Source organism: Gossypium arboreum, chromosome 13 (genome assembly GCF_025698485.1).
Source record: "Gossypium arboreum isolate Shixiya-1 chromosome 13, ASM2569848v2, whole genome shotgun sequence".
NCBI lineage: Eukaryota > Viridiplantae > Streptophyta > Magnoliopsida > Malvales > Malvaceae > Gossypium > Gossypium arboreum.
The window spans coordinates 1,532,321-1,556,286 of NC_069082.1; the positions used below are offsets into that span (position 1 = coordinate 1,532,321).

Below are 23,966 nucleotides of genomic sequence, written 5' to 3' on the forward strand. Positions count from 1 at the left end.
AGATTGTCCATCAATTTCTGGTGGAATACTGTGCTAAAGTCGAGTTTCATTCCCAATGTTATGCTAAAGTTATTTATTTTAATTATAAAAAAAAGTTGAATTTATTTCTTTTAATATCTACAAATAAATAAAGCATAAATTTAGGTAAGAATTGACTTTTATAAAAAAAGGCATAATGATAAATTTAATTCTCAATATTTGAATTTTTTATCAATTTGGTCCTTCTTTCTTTTTTGAGTTAAATTCGATCCCAACATTTTAAAAAGAGTCGAATTTGACCATCAACCTTTAAAATAATAGAAATGCGTTTGAAGGGAAGTTCCCATCATCATTTTAATCGAATAGTTAAAGATGTTAATTATTCTAACTAAACTAAAGCCATTGTAAAAGTAGAGGATCAAATTATGTCAAATTAAAATATAACGACTAAATTTCATGTAAGCATAGTAGAAATATTAAAATTGCAATTTTACCATTATCTTATAATGATTGAAAAAGAAAAAAAAAAGTTCTATCATTAGGTAGTCCAAATAACCAACACCTTTAACAATTTCGGTATTTGACGTGGATTCTTAAAAAAAAAAAAAAAGGCTTAATACATAATTTTGTACTTAAATTTGACAACTTTTTCTAATGTAGTATATGTGTTTTTTGTCTAATATAGTACATGTATGTGACAAAAGATAACGGTGTTAATTTTTTTAGTGTTTAATTCAGGCTTTATAGTTGATTTGATGAAAAATCATTTTAGCTAATGATATTAGAAACTAACTTTCGTCAAATCAATACTAAAACCTAACTTAAATTACATCCATCGGATTGAATTTGATAAATTAAATGTAAAATTAAACAAATTCACATTCAACACTATTTATTCAATTAACAAAATCATGAAATTCAAATCTAATAGTATTAGTAATTAATTAACTTTCATCAAATCGACTTAAAACTCAAATTAAATGCTAAACAATTAACATTAAAAAAGTGTCAAACTCGAGTATCAAATGATTTATTAAATAAATAAAAACTTATTTCCACTAATAATGCCAAAATAAAGTTTCTTATTAAAAAAATCTTAGTCAAAATTTAATGAGAATATTAACTATTTCGATTAATTAATAACATTATAAAATATAAGAATTGGATTATGTTAAAATTAGAGTATAAAAATTAAAACTAAAATTTAGACATAACAGAGAGGTTAAAAATAAAATTTAATCATTTTTCTTATAATGCAATAATAATAATAATAATAATAATAATAATAATAATAATAGTGGAACACGTTTTATATAGGTATATATATATAGATAACCTCATCTACTTAGGACTGTTATATTCATTTTATGAATGCTTTGCTTGGCAGCAAAGTTTTAATGACTATCAATCCCTATACTATTGACCCTAACTTCATTTTATCAATGTAAGTATTCTTAATCCACACACATTTATACTTTAATTAGCAATAAGCCAATAAGTTAATTTTATTTTATGGATTTGTTTTCTGATGACGATGACTTTTACTACAATAACTTACCATTCCAGTCGCCCGATTTTGATGGCATTTTAAACTATCATCCCGTTTTACCCGGTTTCGATGACATTGTCGCCTACTTCGTGCAGTATTGTCTTTGGGTGTCGACTTAATTTGCCACTTTCTCCTACGGAACTCCTCCGTCCACCATACCCGATTTATGTAATCATGCACATATACTTAGCATATTATTCTTTTTTCATCATTTGATGTTACATTCAACATTTCATTCTTTATCATTTAATGACATGTATTCATACATTCATTCACATCAATTTCACATAAACAATTAATTTATGTGAACTTAAACAATTTCACATATATATAGTAGCTTCATTAACATGCCTAGTTTGGCTAACACATACATACAAGTTCAGAAGTAAGGTTCGTGCATCTACAGTTCGCACATTTCGAGTTCACACATCTAGGGTTCACATGTATAGAGTTCACACAAATCAAGGTTTGCATATAGAGTTCACAAAATAAACAAATAGGGTTCGCATATTCCTGCATGTAGAGTTTGCATAAATAACATATAAGGTTCGCATATTAGTGCATGTAGGGTTTGCATGTTATACAGATAGAGTTCGCATGGCATAACAGATATGGTTTGCATGTATATCCCTCCTAGGGTTCGCATAAATATATTATGAGATCGCATGCTAAATCTTATAAGGTTTTGCATATGTGTTCGCATATATGGGAGGTCACCTATAGGGATTCACATACATGGGGCTCGCCTATAGGTGTTCGCATACAGGGGGTTTTCCTATAAGGTTTCGCATACATAGGGCTTGCATACCGGGGGTTCGTATACATAAGGTTCGCATACGGGGGGTTCGTATGTACAGATTACTTACTTTTGTAAAACTTTAATTAATCATATATAATGACTAAAGTTTAGATCCCACACCTGATTGAAGACACAAAAACCTTAATTTTTGGATGAGGAGTTTAGTAATCCACTGGGAGGAGAGGGAAGATTTTGAAAATCTTAAAATCTTTAGTTGAAAATTGATTCGACAATGGAGGAGAAAAGAAAGAAATTTAAGAGTTTTTCTTGAAAAATTTTCTAGATGAAAAATTATAGGGTTTGAAAAGATTGATTATTTATAAAACTCTTTTTTCCTAATGAAAAAAGGGTTTTAGGAATTCATGTAGAATTAGGATTGTTTTAAATTAATGATTAAATTTAAAAAACAGTTTTTGGGTTGGGCTAGTTTGAAAATTCAACACTTTTATGGGGTAAAAATAAGAAAATAAAATATTTTGACTGAAAGGTGCACAAAGGGTTTCAAACCTGATACCTAAAGAGAAGTTAAGGCCTTACAACTAAACCAACAGGCTCATTCTTGTTACTTTTTTAACACAAATAATTTTTAAGGCATTCTAATTCTCTTACCCTATGTTTAAAAAAAATAAAATCTAAATTTTATCTCTACTTCTTCTAACCCTATTTTTGGATGTGACAAATCTCCCTCCTTTAAAAAATTTGTCCTTGAATTTTAACTTAACTTATCCGAACAAGTGAGGATATTGTTGACGAATCAACTCCTCAAGTTCCCACGTTGCTTCTTTGGTTCTATGGTTTTGCCATAAAACCTTAACTAGACGAATTTGTTTATTTCTTAGAGTTTTAACATCTCTATCTATTATTCTAATTGGTTCCTCTTCAAAAGATAAGTTTGGTCAGAGCTCCATCTCTTCAACGGGAACGATATGGGAAGGACCAGAACAATAGCGTCGTAACATTGACACAGAGAACACATTGTGGATTCAATCTAACTCAAGAGATAGTTCAAGTTGGTAAGCCACAAGGCCGATCCACTTTTGTACTCGGTAAGAACCAATGAAACGAAGACTCAATTTTCCTTTTCTACCAAATCTTAGAACTTTTTTCCAATGCGAGACTTTTAAGAAGACTTATTCTCTGACATTGAATTCAATATCTTTTCACTTTAGGTCGGCATATGACTGTTGTCGATTTAAGGTCGTTTTTAATCTTTCTTGAATTAGACGCATTTTATCTTCGGCTTCCTACACCAATTCAGGATCCATTATTTTTCTTTCTTTCAATTCCGTCCAATATAGGGGGTGTGCAACATTTTCGCCCATAAAGTGCTTCATATGGTGTTATCTTTATGCTTGCTTTGAAACTATTGTTGTGTAAGTGATAAAAACTCTTCCCAATTGCCTCGAAAATCAATAACACAACTTCTTAACATGTTTTCCAGAATTTGAATAACTCTTTCAGATTGTCCATCAATTTCTGGTGGAATACTGTGCTAAAGTCGAGTTTCATTCGCAATGTTGTGCTAAAGTTATTGATTTTAATTATAAAAAAAGTTGAATTTATTTCATTTAATATCTACAAATAAATATAGCATAAATTTAGGTAAGAATTGACTTTTATAAAAAAAGGCATAATGATAAATTTAATTCTCAATATTTGAATTTTTTTTATCAATTTGGTCCTTCTTTCTTTTTTGAGTTAAATTCGATCCCAACATTTTAAAAAGAGTCGAATTTGACCATCAACCTTTAAAATAAAGTCCAATTGCTATTTTTAACAAAAATACTGACTAAAACTTTACATTTTAAAACATGGTAGTCCGCATGCAATCCATGTGTACTTCAAGCTTTTTGTTATTAATTTTTATGAATTTTTTTATAATTTATTTATTTTTAAAATTTTAAAATTATTTGTTAATGAGACATATAAGATAAATAGTGCCATGTTAACATGAAATACATGTGGACTACAACCTGGATTGCCATACAAACATCGTTTAAAAAATAATATTTTAGTTAACATTTTCATAAAAAGTAATTTGACTCTTTTTAAAATTAATGATCAAATTTAACAAAAAAACAAAATAGAAAAAATTAACAAAAAATGTAATCATTAGAAAGTTAAATTTATTCTATGCCTTCAAAAGATAATCTTTGTTGAAAATTAATTATTCATTAATTCAATTTAAACATGCCTAACCCTTTAATTAACTAATGCAATTAATCAATTCATAGACCAAACTTACATCTAATCCATAATTTTTTAAACGTTAAACTTTTGGTATATCTACTGTTTTTTTATCAGTTTGGCTCTTATACTTTATTTTGGTTATTACTTTTTTCACATTGGAGCCTCAAATTTTTATTTTTTTTTGAACTCAACAATTATTTTCACATTGGCGTCTAGATTTTTTTTTTTTCAAAAAATCCTAAAGTTTAGGTTTTAATGTAGGAAAAATTGTTAAATTCAAGCTTCAATGTAGGAGCAATTACCAAGTTCAGGGACTAACTTAAACAAAAGAAGTATTCAACTCCAAGATGAGAACAGTTACTTAATCCAGATCCATATGGGAGCAATTGCCAGATTCAATACCTAACTTGGACAAAAATATATTAAAACTATAATGTGAAAAAAGTTACCAAAGTCCAAATAGTCATTTACCCCTTCCGAGAACAAAAAGAAAGCTAGTTTGAAATAAGAGAATTCACATAAACTAGCAATGCAAGTATTAATACCAGTATAACAATTCAATCCAACAATCCAAAAACAAGAAAATTCCTGTCATTTAACAATTATAGCATCATTATTGTACATTGAGCTTCGTTGATGAACACGAGAAATCATGTCTAGACTGATAGTAGGATAATGAGTATAACAAATAACTTCGCATCCAAAGAAGGGAAATTATGAATTGGGTCGAGTATAGGCGTGATATTAATACATTTTATACTTTTTAAGCTCAGTTTGAAATATGGGTTTAAAATTTTATCCAAGTTCACCTATATTTTTAAATGGTTAACTTAAGCCTATTCTAGGCCCTTCCATTTTATTTTTAAAAATAAAATTTATATTTATATTATTTTTTAATTTAGTATTTTTAATTATTAAAATTTTATATATAATTATCTTAACATTTTTAATGTTTACATTATATTATTATAAATTTAATTTTTATATGTTATTAATTAAATAATATATAAAAATAACATAATATAAAACATTAATAACTTTAAAAAAGAGGTCAGGTTAGGCTAGGCTTGTGTCAAGCCAGAGCTCGACCCTTATTTTTTTGTCCGAACCCATTTTTTGAGTTTAATATTTTTGTCTATACCCTTCCAAATTTCAGGCTGAAATTTCGACTTGCACAAATAACTCCACACATTAACAAATCTAACCAATAAATCAAGTTTTAACCACTTAAATTGTTTTCAATTTCATAATATACATTTTTAAGCCAAAATTTACAATTTTAGGCCCTCCCATTCAAAGCTCCAAATTTAGTTCCTAAATGGTAGTTTTTTTCATTTTAAATTGTTTTCTATTTCATATTATACATTTTTAAAAGTAAAAATTATGTAAGTTTTAAATTTTTATGTTATTTGATTTTAATTTTAATTATTTATGTCTTTTATAGAAAAAACTAGAGTCCGAGAGTTGGTTAAATATGGATGGACGATAATAATAATTTTATATCTTTAAATTTTGATGATATGACGAAATTTGATTGGTCTAAAGTTTTAGATCATCCTAATATAAACTTTTTCTTTTAAATATTAGTATATTGCTAAATCAAAAAATTTAAACTCTAAAAGATATAAACTTCAGATATGATTGAATAATTACGAGTTTTTAAAAGTCTAAATAAATTCAGCAAAATTTATTTAAATATTATCTAAATAAAAAAAAAAACAAACTCAAATAGAATTTAACATTAGGATTAAAATCAATTTTCGATTTATTCGGATTTTTACTTGTTCTCACAACTCATCCTTATTACGATGAAATTAACCCTCAATATGGTGGTGTTTCAACATGTTGTCCAATTCATTGGAAAACCTTTCCATGGCTGATGCTGGCAAACAAATTGGCACCAAAGTGCCAACCTGTCCTTCCTTGTTCTTGGTTGGTATGAAAAAGCTTGTCAATCGAGTGGCATTGGCTGGTCCTCCAAACACTGCCTTACCCCATCCGAAGTCAACATTTTCAAATCCCAAGTGCATTAAATCCGAAACCAAATACGACCCAATAACAGCCGGGACATAGAGTGATTTACCTCGAATCGCAAATAAATCTGCCGTGGATTTTATATATTCCTCTGTCACGTTTGCTTTTGCTTTCTTTATTAGTTCCACTGCATACCCAACAGGATTATGGCAGAGGTTTTTAACTGTTGTAATCGCTGTTGCAGAGACCAAAACGTTCCCGTAATATCCTGATGGCAATGGAGGATTGAATTTGGAACGTACGTTAGCAATGCACAACAGGCGTACCTGTTCGTCAGGATCGAGATTTATAGCAATGGTTGGACAACGCCATAAACCGTATACTTAAATATTAAAAAGAAAAACAACATATTTTTTTTATAAAATAAAGAATAATTAATTTAAATTTAAAAACTAAAAGAATGAGTAAAACCTTAGTAAAAAATTTAAGACTTCTCTAAAATAAATATATATATATTTGAAAATAATTCATGTGAATGAATAAAATTACAAAATAAAATTAACTTATTGGCTTATTGCTAATTAACGTATAAATGTGTGGAAAAATTAATTCCTATCAAACTTAGCATAGAAACTTTAATTTATATGAAAAACTAATAATGATATTTAAATATTAATTTTTCGTTTAATTAAGAGAAATTTAAATATTGTTTGCAATATTAGTACGATAATAATATTGATGTTGTGCCTTTGAAACCATTTTCTAACATTAGCCCGTTGTTTTTAATATTAAACAATATTTTATATTATAAACAATATTTGTAAATATAAAGTAAATTACAGTCAACATTATTAAATTATGAATAAATTTACCTTTTAATTACTCCATTTAAAAAAAGTTATAAAATGATAAATTAAAACACCAATGAACCAAACATGATCCTCAATTCCTTCAAGTATGTTTTCAAATCAAAATTAAGAGTATATCTATTTTTGTTGACAAATCTAAACTAAGCTTTTTCTAATGACTGGATTGAAAGGGTGAAGAACCCCAATAAACAAGAACAAGTATAACTATTGTTTTCTATGTCAGTGTGATCTTCTAATGCAATCCTATAACTAGGAAGAACAGCATATAATCGGTCGGATTGCGGCTTTGAGATCATCGTAAAATCTTTGCTCTGAAAATCTGCTAGCTCTTCTCCTTGCTGCTGTAGCTATCTTGAGTCTTTCAGACTCGGGCATCTTCGCAATTTTCAGGACTGCATCTGCATATTCTTCTACATTTTGAGCAAGAAATCCTGTTTCTTGTCCATCTTCATCTAAAACAATGTCCATTTTCGGGCCAGCAGAATTATGAGCTGAAGGGGATGTAGCAAAATTATCGTCATTTTAAAATGGAAAAGAAAAGTAGCCCGTATCAGACACTAGAATATCACTTGCCATGCTAGCTCACCTATAGGTATGGCTCCTGCAGCCATGTACTCTACAACACTAATGCCAAAGTGCTCGTCTATCATTGAGTGGATTCCGGCAACAGCATCACCCAAAAGACTTACCAAGTCCCTGCATAGTGTATGAAACCGATGAAACAAAGAGTTAAAACATATATATTGCAGTTTCGCAAATGCAGACAAACTTGATTATCTGCCGATCATCAATTTTTGGATGATTTTCATTTAGCGAGAGGATCCAACTAAACTTATACATAATTGTTCTTACCTATACATCACGTTTTTATGGAATTCCACATCGTCTTGAATGTTCAATTGCACTGCTTTGTCTTTCAAATTCTGGAGTCTTTCCTCGTCTGATTTATTTCGACAACTACCTACAAACTGCAACTTAGGTCTTCGAGAGTGTTCATCTAGTTTTTTTATGGCAATAGAAAAGGCCTCAAGTTGAAGACTATGTGCCTAAGTCAAAAAAAATCAAACTGTAAAGAGTTTCTAGAACTAATCAAGGTTGCAAAACCGAAACACCGGAACCATTAAAAATTTAGCTTGAAGGTTTATGTAAGTATGTGCACCTTCTCAGGACGAAATTGTGCAACAGATATGACTTTTGGAGTTTCCACTGACCTTTCCAAAGGAAGTGCCTGTTTCAGATGTAAACTGGTAAGAAATCACAGATGAATGACACTAAAAAATATAAAATGCACTACAATTGGTGATGAATAACGAGAAACAGAACCTGAAGTCCTGAAGTATCACAAGGTGGATAAACTCGCTTAATGCGCTTAGGAATTCCCCAAAGCTTCTCAACGTGAGACTGAGTCCATGAAGAGTTGACCATTACAAGATGTGCACAAGATCCCACCATTCCATACATCATGCTAAAAACTGTATAATAGATAATTTTGCACCGGGATAGCCACATGCTGCCATGGAAGGATAATGTCAGGATCCAGATAACAAGATCAGAAGCCAGATATATTGCTGACACCCAACTTAAGACATTATAGGCTGCTATACTATCGAACCGCCATATATGCAATTCAATTTTCTACTAATTTCGGAAACAAAGGCAGCACTAACTGTTGACCAGGAAAATTGATCAAACAAAGGTTTAATAAAAAATTAAAAGTTTTCGACCTGGAACCCTTGCTAAAAGCAAATCTGATATAAAACAATGCGAACATGACAGGTGAAGTTTAAGAATGTAATCTTAACAATCACTGATTCACTTCCAAAAACCATTAATTCAACAAATAGAACTACACCTCTCGTGCAAAAGATAAACTGTTAAAAGCCAATCGACATGGAATCATTTTGAGAAGGCTTAAATTACTTTTTGGCCTAAACTTGGTAACTTTTCTCACATTGGAGTCTCAACTTTCTTTTTTTTTTTTTTTGAACTTGGCAATTGTTTCTACATTGGGGCCTGAACTTTTTTTTAAGTCCAAGTTAGGTCCTGAACTTGGCAATTGTTCTTACATTAAAGCTTGAACTTTTTTTTTCCAAGCTATTCCTTGAAAATCCTAAAATTTAGATTCTAATGTGGGAACAATTGTCAAGTTCAGGCCTCAATTTGAAAGCAATTGCCAAGCTTAGGTACTAACTTGGACAAAAGAAATGTTCAACTCCAAGGTGAGAAAAGTTGCTTAGTCCAAGCTCATATGGGAGTAATTGCTAGGTTCAAGAACTAACTTGGACAAAAAAAATGTTGAAGCTATAATGTGAAAAAAGTTACCAAGGTCCAAATACTGATTTACCCCTTTCGAGAACAAAAAGGAAGCTAGCTTGAAATAAGAGAACTCACATAAACTAGCAATGCAACTATTAATACCAGTATAACAATTCTATCCAACAATCCAAAAACAAGCAAATTCCTATCATTTAACAAGGATAAAAAAAAGAGAGATTAAGCAAAAGCAGACCTTTTAGCAATTACAGCATCATTATTGTACATTGAGCTTCGTTGACGAACTCTAGAAACCATGTCTAGACTGATAGTAGGATAATGAGTATAACAAATAACTTTGCATCCAAATAAACGTGCAATTGGGTATGTAAAAGCGTATCCACTTGTATCAAAATAATACAAAGGTGTAAACTTGTTTAAAGCTTCCCAAGATAAATAAACTGATCCCAAGCTTTGACCAATCATTGTGAAGTGTGGGTACGTTGTTTCTTCAATCCATTTTCTTCTATTCAAATGCACAACCTGAAAACAATAAGAAAAACCCAGATTAAACCTAAAGAAAATATGGGTTTTTGTTTTGGGGGGTATGTAATTAAAAATGGAGTTACTTTTGGGGGGTAAAGGAGGTGAACACCAAAACGATCAGTGGCGCGTGACATTAAGGATTGAGAGGATGCATCGTCGTCGCCGGAGAAGATAACGGAATCCAGATCTGGGTTTTGTTCTTGGATGGCTTTGACGGCACACCAAAGGACTCTCTCACCGCCGCCGCCATCGTTGGTGTAGGGATGAAAGAATCCGACGGCTCTTTTCTTGTTTCTACGGTGGTAGAGGATTTGGGAAGCTAATAAAAGGATTGTGGCAAGTGGAAGAGTGATTAGAGACCAACAAAGAATCCAATTTAACATGATCTGAAATCTATTTTCCTTCTTTTTTTTTAATCGGAAATTGGGGAGAAGGATTTTAGAGTCGTCCGATGGAGGGGACGATGAAAACTAGAAATTTTCAGAAAAAGGAAAAAAATGAACTATTAAATAGAACTGGAACGGCGCCGTTTTGGTTAAAGGAGAGGAGAGAAAGAGAACATTAGAAATAAAGGAAAATCTATTTAGAAAATGAAATTTTCTTTCATTGAAAATTAAATCAATTACATATTTTAATTCATCAAAACTTCATAAAGATTTTTTTCTAACCCTTAAAACATATATTATTTCTCAAATCATTCCAAAATAAAAAAAATTATAAAATATTTTTAATTAAAAAATTAATTACTAAAACACATATTTTTATAATTTATACCAGATTGAGAGTACTTATCTTATTTTTGTGTGAAACTTACTTTATTATATTATTGTTTAAACAAATTGTTATTTGTTCAGTTTGTAATTAAATTTCTAATAAAAATTGTTATAAAAGTAATTTTTTTATAATAGAAGAAGAAATATATAAATTAAATAAAGATAATTTTGGTGACATAACCAATAACATCAACACCAAATTAATTAAAAAGCATCACCGGAGGAGAATAAAAGTGATTTAATTAACCAATACAAATGAAGTCACAATTTAACAATTTCAACTTAAATCACTCTTCCATTTAAAAAAAAAAAATCATTAGTTTTTGACCGATAATTATATGAACAAGTTTTACACTTTAGCCTACCCGAGGGTCGTATTCATGGCTGTTCTTGGCTCACTGGTATCTATTCCCAATAATTATTTCTCATTGGTAACATCCTATAAGGTTCATTTTTTTTCCCTCGTCAACAGCATTCAAGGATCATTGAATCAATCTTGCTTTGAAGATGCTCATAAATGAAATATCTCGAAATAACACCCCCAAGACAGGAGATCCAATTCTCTAAAAATATATACATATCCAAAATTCAGATGCTGAATTTTCACTTCACCATTAATATGCCTACACAACCCAAATAAACCTTAAATCAATTCAGTAAAGTATTTTAATATGAATACATCCATGTCAAATTTTGATTTAATTATACATAAATCCTAATTCTAAGATGGTTTGGCAGTGAATTTAAGGGGAAACAAAGTTTAAATAAGAACATTAAAATCCAAAAATATGATTGGTGTGTAAGTTTTTTTGGTACATGCTCGGTCGTTCCAATGACCGACAGGAAATAATACTACAAATTACAAATTCATGAAATCCTCGGTTTGCTCTCTATCACCACCTCAAAAAATACCTCTTCTAAATAAAAGAATATTACAAGGCCATATATCACACACTTGAAACACAAAAATGGCATTATTCCAAATTTTGATCTTCACTCATCAGACAAATGAAAAAGAAAGAGGGGAAAAAGAATGAAAGCCTCGAAATTGCAGCTATATAGAGCCCCATTGATCCGTAACCTAAAATGTTTCAATTGAACAGACCTGTTATGACTTAATAGCTGCCCATTGGTGGCATGCCGAAAGCTGGCATTGGAGGCATTCCCATTCCTCCCATGGGTGGTGGTGGTGGTGGAGCAAAACCTCCCATGCCTGGCATTGGCGGTGCGGGCAAGGCAAGAGGTAGCAACTGTGCATACATGTTCTGTAATAGAAGGCATTCGAATTGGTTAGAAGATCGTTTAAACCATGAAATAAAGTAGGGATGTAAATGAGACATTGGTGTTCACAAGCTACTCGAGTTCGACTCGAAAAAAATTCAAACTTGATTCGGTAATTATCGAGCCGAATTCGGGCTTAGTAATACTTGACTCGAATAGCTCGCGAGCCTTATCGAGCTTTTCATATTTTTATATTATCAAATTACATTATTGCCCTTATAAAATATATTATTAGCCCTAAGCTTAATTATTGGGTCGAGCTCCAGCTTGAGTACAAAAATTGGTAAACAAGCTTAATCGAGCTCAAACTCAAGTAGCTCAATTATATCTTGAGCCAAGCTCGAGCTTAAAAATAGATGTTCGATCGAGCTTGAGCAAAATTTCGAGCTCCAAATTTTGAGTCGAGCTCAAGCTCGAGCTTGGCAATATTCAGGCTCAGCTCGGCTCGATAACACCCCTAGAATAAAGATTAATTTTCTAGAAAAGGGAATCTCTATTTTGACTTTGGAAGTTTCAATACCTGTTGTGCGATCACGTCCTTCTCTTCCTGCTCTTTAGCCTTTACTTCCTTTTGAGCCTCAATCTTGTCCTTGATAAGTTCATCAACTTTGCCAGTGTATTCACGGATAAACTGGAAAAACATAGTCAAGTAAGGTTCTGACATTATTTCTCCAAATTACGAAAACTCTTAACTAATAAAACCACAATCAAGTGATCATTCTGAAGAAAAAAACAGCAAAGAAATTACCTGTAATAGATACGGGAATGCAAAGTCAATCATATTGTTTATCCAGGCTAGCTCAAGAGCAACATCTGGTCGAACTAGGTCATAACAGACAAAGAGGCATGATGCAAAGCATTCTTTCTTGCCCTGTACATAGAACATCAACAGTGAAATTATATTCAGCTAAAAATTTTAACCAGCATTACTGTGACAAATCCAGAAGAAAGAAAAGTACCATAATGCAAAACATGCTTTGCATTAAAAGCTTTTGCTTGATTGGCTTTAAGAAACATTTTATATTTTTTTTCGTTTTCTGTTCTTGTTTTCTAAGTTTTCATTTCCAATTTTCTAACTTATTAAAAATGTGTTTGGTTAACGAACATGAAAAACTATATTTCAAAATGAAAATATGGGAATGTGTTTGGTAGTGTTCTTTCTTGAAATGTAAATGTGTAAAAGTGAGTCTATTCCTCATGGGTCCACCCATTTGATGACCATAAAATATTTAATCCAATGAGAGCATGTACACTTAAACAAGGGAAAAAACCATGTTATTATAAAGTGAGTTCATATTTAATCCGTGTTTCCATATTTTCTCTATTCTCTTCCTTTTCTTTTTCTGAAAACTTAAAAAATTCCATTTTTTCCCTTAATTTTCAAAATTGGGTATGTTTTCTTGCATTTTCTACAAAATATTTCTCTAAATATGCACCAAAGATGTTTTCTATTTTGTATTTTACTTTTAAGAAAATGAAACTAGAAAATGCTTGTTCTTTCTGAAACCAAACACCACCTTCACTTCCCATATCCTATCGTGTTGTTATCAACAACTATGGTTTTGTACTTAGGCTTGTTCATTTATTTTATACTTGCACCCAAAAGGAAAAGGAGAAGCCAAACTAACATAATTAGAAGCACTGGTTGACCAAGGTGGTGTAATAAATTATACCCTCCAAGGAGACAACCATCTCAATACCAAATCATTTATCGGTCAGCATATATTTTATGCATATCTAGAATGAGTTGAGTACCTGCTCAATGAAGTAAACAAGTAACTCCTCGGCAAGTTCACGTTCACCAGACTGTGAAGCTGTTTCCATTGCATCTCTGTAATGGTTGTCCTTCTTTGACAAGGCAATTGACTGCTTCCATCTACCTGCCTTTTTGTAAATGTATGCAGCAACACGCCTCATTTCAAGCAGCTCATGTTTCTCAATCTAATCGAGCAATTCGGAGTCAATATCAGAAAGCAAATTAACAGCAAACAAAAATGTTAAGAACAATACTTCACCTTTTGTGCAAGGCCAATCTGATCAAAGTTATCGTGCAAGTCAATAGATTCTCTCAATCTATCATAATCTTCTTCCTCCACATAAATCTCATTCAATGCCTCATTTACTGCTGACACGTTGTTGCTCTGAACAGCAACCATGTATGGCTTCACAAGACGCAGATGACCAGCCTGAAATTCAGGAAGGAAATTATCATCATAAAATAAATTAAAATAATACTAAAGTAAGTTGTATTCATATCAATTTTCTGCTAAAATTGAACCTTTCTCGTAATGTCAACGACACGGGTGTGATCCACTCGAAGTGCAAGCACGTTAAGCATATCATTGATGAGATCAGGATGTTCTTGCAAGTAGAAGTGGACAGCCTTGTAATAAAGCTCAACACTTGCAACTTTGACTATAATATCTTTGAATTGCATGTGATCCCATGCTTCAGGAGAGTGGTTCATCACAGTAGTAGCAGCATTATCAAACTCATCATACTGGATATACAAGTACGTAAGTTCCTTCCAATGCTGCTGCTCATCACAGGCTCTTATCAGCTTGGGGATATTGAGACGAGTAGAGAACAATTTAATGTGCTCCATAAGCTTCTCATAACGATATCTGGCATAAAGAACTCCCAACTCAGTAAAGATCCCCATGTGTGCACGTTCCAATCCTAAACCACTCTCCATGAGAGAGATCAACTCATTGAAACATCCCCTATTTTGATAGTATTCACTAACTTCTTCCAAGTCATCCACCTACAAAGTCAACAAAACACAAAGGTCAAAATCATCATTGATAAACAGTCTCCAGCACACCAACACTAACCGTGTGCGCATACATATCAACTTTGCTGTTTTCCAAAGTTGTAATTCAACATGAAAATAGACTCACCTGTATAATAATGTTAAGACCACATATCTGTGCCAATCGGAATTCCTCTGCATCAACACAAGCAAAGCAAACCTCCTTCCATGTCTTGGCACTATTTGCTTTTCGGGCTGCATCAACGGCACCCTGGAATTGTTTAAGCCTCACCAGTGTAACAGCCAACTTGGCCCAGTTTGATATAAATGCAAATATTATTTTAGCAGCTTCATACAAGGCTTCATCAAACAAACGATCACCAACATTTTGAAGATTAGCAACATTTGGCATGAGAATGAATTCTTCAATTTCACCCAGTCTATCAGTCTTTGCATATGCATAAATGAGTTCACCATCCACCTTGGGCTCCTTGACCTTCTGTCTAACCATCAGAAGGTACCTCACCAAATCAGGGTACACATCAGCATCCTCAGATGCTCGGATTACATCAAGGAACTGAGTAGCATCATCTGCACGAATAAACGATTCAATTGCATCGCTTACTAGCCCCTCCCTCAGTTGTGCCTTTGCCACCTGACTCCAAACAGCATCTTCTTCAACTCGGAATGCAAATTCCACAGCCCGATCGATGCTTCTTATGTTATCCAATAAAACATTGACAGCCTGAACATTAAGGTTGAACTTTTTGAAAATTGCAAATGCTTCTTCATACAGTTGAGCTTCGACGGCCACTTCTCCAACTGCAGGTCCATCAAAATTATCTAGCCTATTGATATAATCCATAACTCTAGATGGATCTGCCTTAATAGCTGTCAGAATAAGAAGATTTTGCAGATTGAAGTTCCCACTGAATGCAGAGTTTTGGAGAACAATCTTCTCAAGAAGCTCAATCAGTTCATGGGGCAGGTCAGCAGTCATGAAAGCTTTAACAGCGGCAGAGACTTGTTCTGGACTCTTGCTTTCTGGCAAAGCTGTCGACACAACCTGATCAATTAGCTGTCTTCTGTATTCATTTTCAGGATTTAGCACCTTCTCCCAAAGATCACCATCCATCCTCTCAACAACATACCTGTGATCAGATGAGCCGATAAGCAACTTAAAAACTAAGATCCAATTAATTATCATAAATAAACTAAATAGTTGCATACCTGGCTTGCAATTTGAACAATGAGTTTTTATTTGTGACATTGATAAGTTCATCATCACATTGTCCTCTTCGGTAAGCCACAACTGCTAGGGTGGGATCACGCTTCTCACAGTACTTGCCAACAACCCGGGAGTCATAGTAAGGGTTGGTTGTGAGGAAATGCTCTGGATTGTTATTGCTGTCAATGATGATTTTACCCAAAGCATTGTGGACATGTGTATCTTGGCTTCCCTCACTTACAAGATGCTCCAAGAACTGTGTAAGTAAACGAAGACGATTTCTGGAAACCGCAAAGCAGAAAAATGAGAATCACATAGTAATCAAGGAGGAAACAAGGACAGAGGATGCAGTAAAAAATTCACCTCTTCTCACATTCCTCCACAAGGGGCTCGACTGGAAGCAAAGAACGGACTGAGAGAATGAGGCCCTTGATAAAATCTTCAGGGCATTCATCATCTAGCAACTGCCCCACCACTAAAGGAGCATTCCCTGGGTTCACCTATCAAAAGAAGTAAACAAACACAATTACTTGAGTTTAAATTAACTTCAAGCAGCATGTCAATGAACATATCTGGAAGGCAATACTACATACCTTCTGAACATAACCTTCAATGTAACGTAACATGTTATTTGTGTAGAGATAGTGAGTGAGATCAGGAACAAACCCAAACCGATCACAAACATTAATCAACGGCCTAGCATCAGGAAGCTTGGCTTCCATCAGGAAGTTCTTTGTCTTCTCAGCATCGTAAAAGTTGGATTCCCTGGTCACACGCTCAACCTCCTTTATTTGTCCAGTTTTAGCAGCTGCCTCGATGTACTTAAAGTGTATATCAGGGTCCTCACTGTCCAATAATTGGAAGGAAACATCATAGTAAGTACTGTATTAGGAATAGCTCTGCTATGAGCAAACAAAGGAAATTTCTTGTTTGCTATATAGTTTACCTTGAGCTCAAATAAGAGCCCAGAAAGAAGTACAATCCTTCATAAGATTTAAACTGCTCAAAAAGCTTTATGCAAGCATCAACACCCAGCTGCTCACAATACTCCTTGGCAACCTGCACAGACACAAAACTTAGCCTTGGGTGATTAACTAAACATTATTAGCATACCATTATACATACTTTACCTGAACAATTATTTGGAGGTTGCCCCTTAGATTAACCAGCAAAAGATCTTTCATGCACTCCAAAGCCCATTCTCGTGAAAGAGTACCAAAAAACTCAACAAGTGACTGAAAATAGAAACATTATTTTAAAAAATGTCGGGGCATCATAGTCACCATTTTACCAAGAGATAAATATAGTAGACAACACATACCTGTGGCTCAATAGCATGTGTATTCACAATGACACGTTTAATATCTGGTAACTCAGTGTAATGCTGCAGAAAACATTTTACATTTAATCAAGAGATACTATTAATTCAGTGTAGAAAATCACACCAATGAAAAATGTACTAATCTTAATAATAATTACCTGCAGAGCTCGGACATAGAGACCAGCTTTCTCACAGAGTTGTGCAATGCGAGGACGGTCATAGTGACTGAACATGCCATTTGCTAAAATGGCATCAGCAACATTTGGAAAAGTAACTAGATTGATTTCCAAGACCTGAATAGAAAAGAATGGAACTAAGCATATGCTCTTTTCAAAAGAAAGAAAAATACAACCAAAACTAGATTAGCATAATCGGCACAACAAGGAAATAACCTTAGTTTGTAGAAAAGCATGCTCAGGCAGATTAGGCTTCAAAACGTCTAATAGAAATGCCGTAGCCTCCCGTATCAAGTTCCTCTGAAATCAAAAGGCAGATATCCAAAGAAATCAATCTCATGAATTTCGTATAGAAAAAGTAGGTTATTTTGAAAAACAATTCATCAGCTGTAAACCTGAAGAAAAAGATCAGTAATGGTGTTGTAATCAACTGGGCAACCTCCCTCCATTTGAGACATCATCAATGCAAAATTTACGGCTCCCTGCAAGTAAAACAACAATTGATAATTCATCTCCCTCTAAAAACCTAGTTTCCCCATGGAAATTACACATCCAATCTCACCAAAAAGTCCATAATACTAACACCTATTGATCAGCAAAACATATATTAAGAAAAACTCCTAATTTAATAAAAATATTCATAAAACTAACTTAAAAGCTTTTAATGAAAACACATAATATGTTTGAACATATTTATCTATTGTTTGGGTGGCTCAAATTAAAAAACTTCAATACTTCAAACACTAAACACTACAGAAAATAGAAACAAACCTGTGGATCTGTACGAAGAATTGTTTGCAGAAGGAATAAGTAATCAGGAGTGTACCCAACCTGAGCAAACAGATTAGAGAGATCAGGTATCAATCAAACCAGAAAATGCCAATACAAAAGGGAAAAAGAATGTGGAAATCACCTGCTTCGAGTAAATCAAGATTTTATCAAACTCCCTCCGTTCTGCAAAAGCTGCAACAACTTTTGGAGTTGCCCTAGCTTTAATATATATTTTTAGAGCAAGATCATTATCCACAGTCTACCCCGAAATCCAAGTGACAATTAGAAACAGACAAAAAAAAAACAGCCAAATCAGTGCACTGCTTTTCAAGTAGAAATTAGATAAAATTGAATAAGGTGCTAGTTCCAGTGGGTACAAATCAAACCTTCACAAGGTCTCCAAGTTCCTCACTACATTCCAACTTATCTTCAGCCAACCAATTTTCCAGAAGATTTTTCTTGTTTTGGTTTACCACAAGCCGAGATAATTCCAATGACTCGAATGCATTGAGCTTCCCTCTAGTTAAAAGCGTACCAAAGTACTGCAACAGCGGTGGAGTCTGCCCAGCTTGCACAGGAACACTCTGCAGCATTCAGGTAAAGGACTTGCCTCAGATAAAATCAACCAAAAAAACAAAGACATCTGCATGATTAAGAAAGCAAAAATAAGACCTGAAACTTGGCAACTGTATCAGGTGTACGAAGGATCCCTTGTGGAGACTCTGCAGCAAGCTCAGCAGCTTCTTTATACTTCGTTTGAGCAAACAATTCTTGAAAACGTTGAACAACCTGAGATATCCAAAATCACAGAGTCAACGTTCTAGTATACAGAAAGAACAAAGTCAACAAGAATAAGGAGCTAAATAGCATAACAGATCCAATTGATTAACTTATATTAGATATTACTGTTAGCAACAGCACTAAAAGCTACCACAAAAGTATTCATTTACTTTGATTGAAGACATAAAGTATTCATTTACTTTGATTGAAGACATAAATGATTCAATCTCATTTTCTATAATGCAATCTGACCAGATCACATCAAAGTAAATATGCTAAAGTAAAGGAAGAAACAGGAAGACAGAATGTTTTCAGCCTCAGTATTACAGCATGATTGAAAAAACTCCCACAATCCATGGAGAAAGTTAGCACAAAAGTATCCCTCCCCTTCACTTTGTTTATTATATTTAGATTTTTCCTTTGGATATTATCGTCTAAAACTAAAATCTAAAGTAGATAATATGAGTCTCATACCTCTCAATGATCATCCCAATGCAAAGATACCACTGAACAGAAAATTAGAAATCAATTGACTTACCAGGTTCTCTGCACCAGGAAGGTTTCCTCTTTTAGCTAGATTGACAGCAAGCTCCAAATTGTTCAACTGAAACAGAAAGAACCAATAATATATTTAAGCCAGCATGTCTGACCATAGTGGTACGAGAAAACAAAAAAGTAGAAGACATAAAACATACTTGACCGCTAACAAATGGCACTATTGTTGCTTCATTTACAGTAGCCAGCAACACCTGCCCTCGCCTGTTGATGGCATAAAACCCTCCCGCTGATGTAGCTTCAGAGGTTAAAAATATTGGATCTGGACTGATTCGATTTCTGTATACAGCACTTGCAGTCTCTAGATCATAAACAAAAAGCAGTCCTAGCTTGGTGATAACATAGATCAAACTATATTTGTGGGATATCTGCCAATCAATAGAAGCTTCTCTTATTATCAGCAAAACAGTATACGCTTCACAAGAAAACTAAACAATATAAAGAAAATTTTATACTACCTGCATTGCAACTGGAAAATCATCTTGAAAATCTGGTGGAAAGAACAGATCTGCCTGTTTCTTTGAAAACGATGGCTTACCTGCCAATACAGAATCTGTTCTGTAAGAAGATGAAAGATAAAAGACTGAAAGACACACAACCCAATACTATAGCTACTATATTGATTAAAAGAACAGTTATTAAACATGACCCCCATCAAAAGTTCAAACTTAAAATAGTCTTGATCAGGAGTTAGAGCTTGCAATGGATGAAATTTTAGGATTATGAACTAAAATCCCACAAACATTCCAAAGTAGTGTCCCCACCGAACACAAAAGAACTTCTGATTGTACTTTTGTTCATTCCATCATTGAAGAGGCAACACTGTTTGTTTCTTTCTTTCTTTAATTTTAATTCTTCAGTTATGTGTTCATTCAAAAGACTTCCATGTCCCCCCAATATATAACAAGGAGATAGCAAAAGTATAAAGGACAGCAGAGAAAGCAGACCTGGCTGCGCACCAAGCTCAATTACATGCAATTTTGATGTAATCTGACCAGCATTAAAAGTCTTCGTGGCAAAGGAAATTAGAATAGAAGGATTCTCATTTCCTGGAACCTGCTCAAAATAAACAAATTACAAGCATGTACGATAAGTTGCTCTTCATCAGGGAATATAACATCTAGTGAAAGAGAGCAAGTATAAGAAACCCCTGACCTTAAATTGTGCAAATGAAGCAGCATGTGCTTCAAGAGCTTGACTACGTTGCTGATCAACAGAGAAAAGTTGCATGTTCCCCTTAACCAATTGCGGCCTCTGACAGAGACAAGACACAGTCAAAATTGAAACTGTATAGTGACAGCAAACATGATTTTCTATTAGAGAGAATTTCATAAGTAACAATGATTATGCAAAGAACTATTCTGATAATAGTAGACAGAATGAGGAAAAAGGAAAAGGCAAAGAAAAATAAAGAGGGATTACAGAATGCATATCCAAAATGACAGCCTGGAGATAATCACATATAATGAGTTGCTAAATTAATTCACAGAGTTCACCTTAGCAGTTTGAAGTGTGGGCCACACAAAAACCACAGCTTGAATAACTTCTTAGGCCCAGTTAGCTTAGATGCATTATGAATATGTTACTTCAAAATTCAAAAGTTGTTTTTTGGGACACGCAACAAAATTACTTTATATGTGGCAGTTTTCTGTTCTTAAAACTGAATTCAAATGAAGCAACATCCTCTTCTTCACAGAGAAAAAGTATCACCTTTAGAAAGCATTAATAAGGCAACCACATACCTCAGGTGCACCAGGGGCAATTCCAATCAAAACCAACCACTTCTCAGAAGGGTCACATTTATAGTTTATTATCTGATTGTTCACTAAATTTGCTGTTCTCTCAAACATTTTAACTGGTACGGAGTCGCCTGCCAGGAGTAAGATGCAATGAGACGCATAACAACAAAGAAATTATACAATAAACACACACACACATTCAAGACAGAAATTTTTTGAGACTAACAAAGCAGAGCTGCCTGTGATACCAGATAAGAAAATAACACCTTACCTTCAATTGACCAATGATACACAGAAGTTTGCGTGACTAGGCCAAGCATTTTTGGGGAAACCCATTTCCAAAATACAACCTGGACAAGAACCCAGGATGGTTTGATAAGCTCATGCAATCAAGTTTACCATCAAGGAAAAACAATGAAGGTGGAGAGCCAAAAAGCTAATGGCAGAATGTAATAGAACCATTACAAAGAAAACTTGAGATAACAAATGAATTTGACCTGTTCAGGCATCTGATGTGACTTCATTTTTGCTTTCATCTCTATGTTAAATATTTGCAAGTGATCTTGAGTTGTTCCCGGCAGTTGAGCTACAAAAAGCAATGTCAAAGATAATAAGTATGCTGCATAGATAAATACAAAATCAAAGGAAACATAATACTAGAGATATTGAATTCCTTCTCCATTAAATTGAAGCAAGTTACAGGAATATATGTACTTCATGACCTCTACTTGAAGCATATATTTCATTTCTTTGCAGACCCAAATTGAAGCAAAATTTTCTATACATATAGACCCAGAAATTTTTATATCTGTGTCGTAATCTTGTTTAAGGTATTTTATATTACTATGAATTTTGAATTTGAGTCATATTCGTGTTATTGTTCAATGTAGTGCCATATTTTATGTTGTGATTAAGTTATTTTTTCATCTATTATTGCCAACTCTCTATATGAAGAAACTAAAAACCACTCAACACTACTGAAAATTGTACCAGGCAAAGTAAACAAGCAGATGGGCAGATACTGAACCGATCAGCATGCTGATAAAACAGTGGAGCAGAAAAGTGTTAATCACTATAAACGCTGTAATTCAAACGCACTATGATGCCATAAGCAGGATTCTTCATTAACAAGTATGGTATCACATTCTTTGTTCAATTTAGAAAGCATAAAGCTAGTAGCAAACTAACAATCAAAAGAAGCCTAAGTGTCAATTCAAACAAGATTGTACTGCACAAGTGTTCCATAAAAGATACTCTCATACCCAACTAGGTTCTTGAACAGCCAGAGCCTAATCTAACAACATAAGAAAACCAGTTTAATACCATTAATCCACTATGAACTCTACAGTCATATAAAACAGACATATTTAATATACAATCCTCTAATCAATAACAAAAATGCTACATAATCACAATCAATTATGAAGCAATTCAAGTGATCTAATAAAAAACAAATATCTTCTGGCAGTAATGATAACTGACCTTTCAGAGCCAGGATTCTAGAATTTGGATTCATAAGAGCAGAGTCCGCTGTAATAGGCCGTCTCAACGGCTGCATCGGCATGCTCATGTCGATTATCACAACACTATTTTGCGGTGCAGTTTCTCTCACGCAAATATACTTATCAGATTCCATAGTTACATTCGTGAATGTAATGAACTGCGGATTAATGCCAATGCTTGGCAACTGCAAAACATCACAACATTCATATCACTCAAAATTTTAACCATTTCAAAGCATATAGACAAACTTTAAACCAAACATAAGCAGATGCTAACAGATATTAGATCCAATGAGGATTATGAAGTATTAGATTAAGCTCAATAACAAATTACAAACCATAATTCAGCTGAACTTTCTATAAAAACCAATCGAATCGAAACAATAGTAAAATGACAAGACTTACAGTTAAGACCTCCTTCATGGCAATAGGAGCATTCGCAGCCGCCATGGTGGCTCAGATCAACGAACGAGGATTGGCGAATCGGGAGCAGATCTACGCCCGAGATCAAATCTTTCAATTTGCGAGTCAAAGGAAACACCGAGAACGAGTCGCCAAAAAAAATGGAAAAACTCTGCCAAGAGATCTGAAGCAGGGATTAAAAAGAAACAATTGAAAATCTATTGAGAGGATAAATGAAATGAAGATGGAATCTTGCGGAAGAACTGAAAAAGGAAAAAGAAGCAGAGACCGATCCAATCTAAGCCACTGATGATGACACAAAAGCGAAGAAGGAACAATGAGTAAATTCCATTAGTCCTACAGCATATGTATTAAAATAACGGGAGTTTTTTTTTTTTTATGGTTAAAATATCCCATAAGTCCCTATACTTTAATTTATAAGAATTTAGTCCTCTACTTTTTAGATTTCAAAATTTAAGTTCAACTATTAGCACAGTTAAAATTATTTTGTTAAATTTATATTTATT

General features: G+C 33.4%; 3 protein-coding genes across 3 annotated transcripts; all 3 read right to left on the bottom strand.

Annotated features, from left to right (window-relative positions):
- Nucleotides 1-6,331: 6,331 nt before the first annotated feature.
- LOC108462410 (benzyl alcohol O-benzoyltransferase-like) lies at nt 6,332-7,250 on the bottom strand. The gene is made up of 2 exons (XM_017762359.1): nt 7,239-7,250; nt 6,332-6,817 (listed from the first exon to the last, which is right to left on the bottom strand). Exons 1-2 carry the CDS (start codon nt 7,248-7,250, stop codon nt 6,332-6,334), a joined length of 498 nt encoding a protein of 165 aa, XP_017617848.1.
- Nucleotides 7,251-7,378: 128 nt separating this feature from the next.
- On the bottom strand, nt 7,379-10,711 carry LOC108461572 (GDP-Man:Man(3)GlcNAc(2)-PP-Dol alpha-1,2-mannosyltransferase). The gene is made up of 7 exons (XM_017761446.2): nt 10,243-10,711; nt 9,870-10,156; nt 8,684-8,870; nt 8,520-8,588; nt 8,213-8,406; nt 7,947-8,056; nt 7,379-7,851 (listed from the first exon to the last, which is right to left on the bottom strand). Exons 1-7 carry the CDS (start codon nt 10,540-10,542, stop codon nt 7,610-7,612), a joined length of 1,389 nt encoding a protein of 462 aa, XP_017616935.1. The 5' UTR covers nt 10,543-10,711; the 3' UTR covers nt 7,379-7,609.
- Nucleotides 10,712-11,691: 980 nt separating this feature from the next.
- On the bottom strand, nt 11,692-23,783 carry LOC108463836 (clathrin heavy chain 1). The gene is made up of 30 exons (XM_017763779.2): nt 23,443-23,783; nt 23,018-23,222; nt 22,033-22,121; nt 21,807-21,885; nt 21,539-21,666; nt 20,952-21,050; nt 20,744-20,852; nt 20,255-20,334; nt 19,937-20,164; nt 19,780-19,845; nt 19,134-19,250; nt 18,848-19,045; nt 18,604-18,720; nt 18,462-18,521; nt 18,086-18,172; nt 17,907-17,990; nt 17,673-17,807; nt 17,515-17,577; nt 17,324-17,428; nt 17,140-17,252; nt 16,787-17,039; nt 16,557-16,693; nt 16,196-16,474; nt 15,114-16,116; nt 14,492-14,977; nt 14,229-14,399; nt 13,969-14,154; nt 12,962-13,084; nt 12,734-12,844; nt 11,692-12,197 (listed from the first exon to the last, which is right to left on the bottom strand). The coding sequence occupies exons 1-30, from the start codon at nt 23,485-23,487 to the stop codon at nt 12,048-12,050; spliced, it is 5,106 nt and encodes a 1,701-aa protein (XP_017619268.1). The 5' UTR covers nt 23,488-23,783; the 3' UTR covers nt 11,692-12,047.
- Between the last annotated feature and the right edge of the window lie 183 nt (nt 23,784-23,966).

Bases quoted from the DNA above. Each gene is read 5' to 3' on its own strand.
- LOC108461572 (XM_017761446.2), bottom strand. From the start codon at position 10,542: ATGTTAAATTGGATTCTTTGTTGGTCTCTAATCACTCTTCCACTTGCC. The intron at 10,157-10,242 runs GTAACTCCATTT...TATTGTTTTCAG, and splicing joins ACCTCCTTTACCCCCCAAAA to GTTGTGCATTTGAATAGAAG. The intron at 8,407-8,519 runs GTGCACATACTT...TTTTTGACTTAG, and splicing joins CACAATTTCGTCCTGAGAAG to GCACATAGTCTTCAACTTGA.
- LOC108463836 (XM_017763779.2), bottom strand. From the start codon at position 23,487: ATGGCGGCTGCGAATGCTCCTATTGCCATGAAGGAGGTCTTAACT. The intron at 19,046-19,133 runs GTCTTATTTTTG...TGAATGCTGCAG, and splicing joins ATACAGTTGCCAAGTTTCAG to AGTGTTCCTGTGCAAGCTGG. The intron at 16,117-16,195 runs GTATGCAACTAT...ATCTGATCACAG, and splicing joins TTGTTCAAATTGCAAGCCAG to GTATGTTGTTGAGAGGATGG.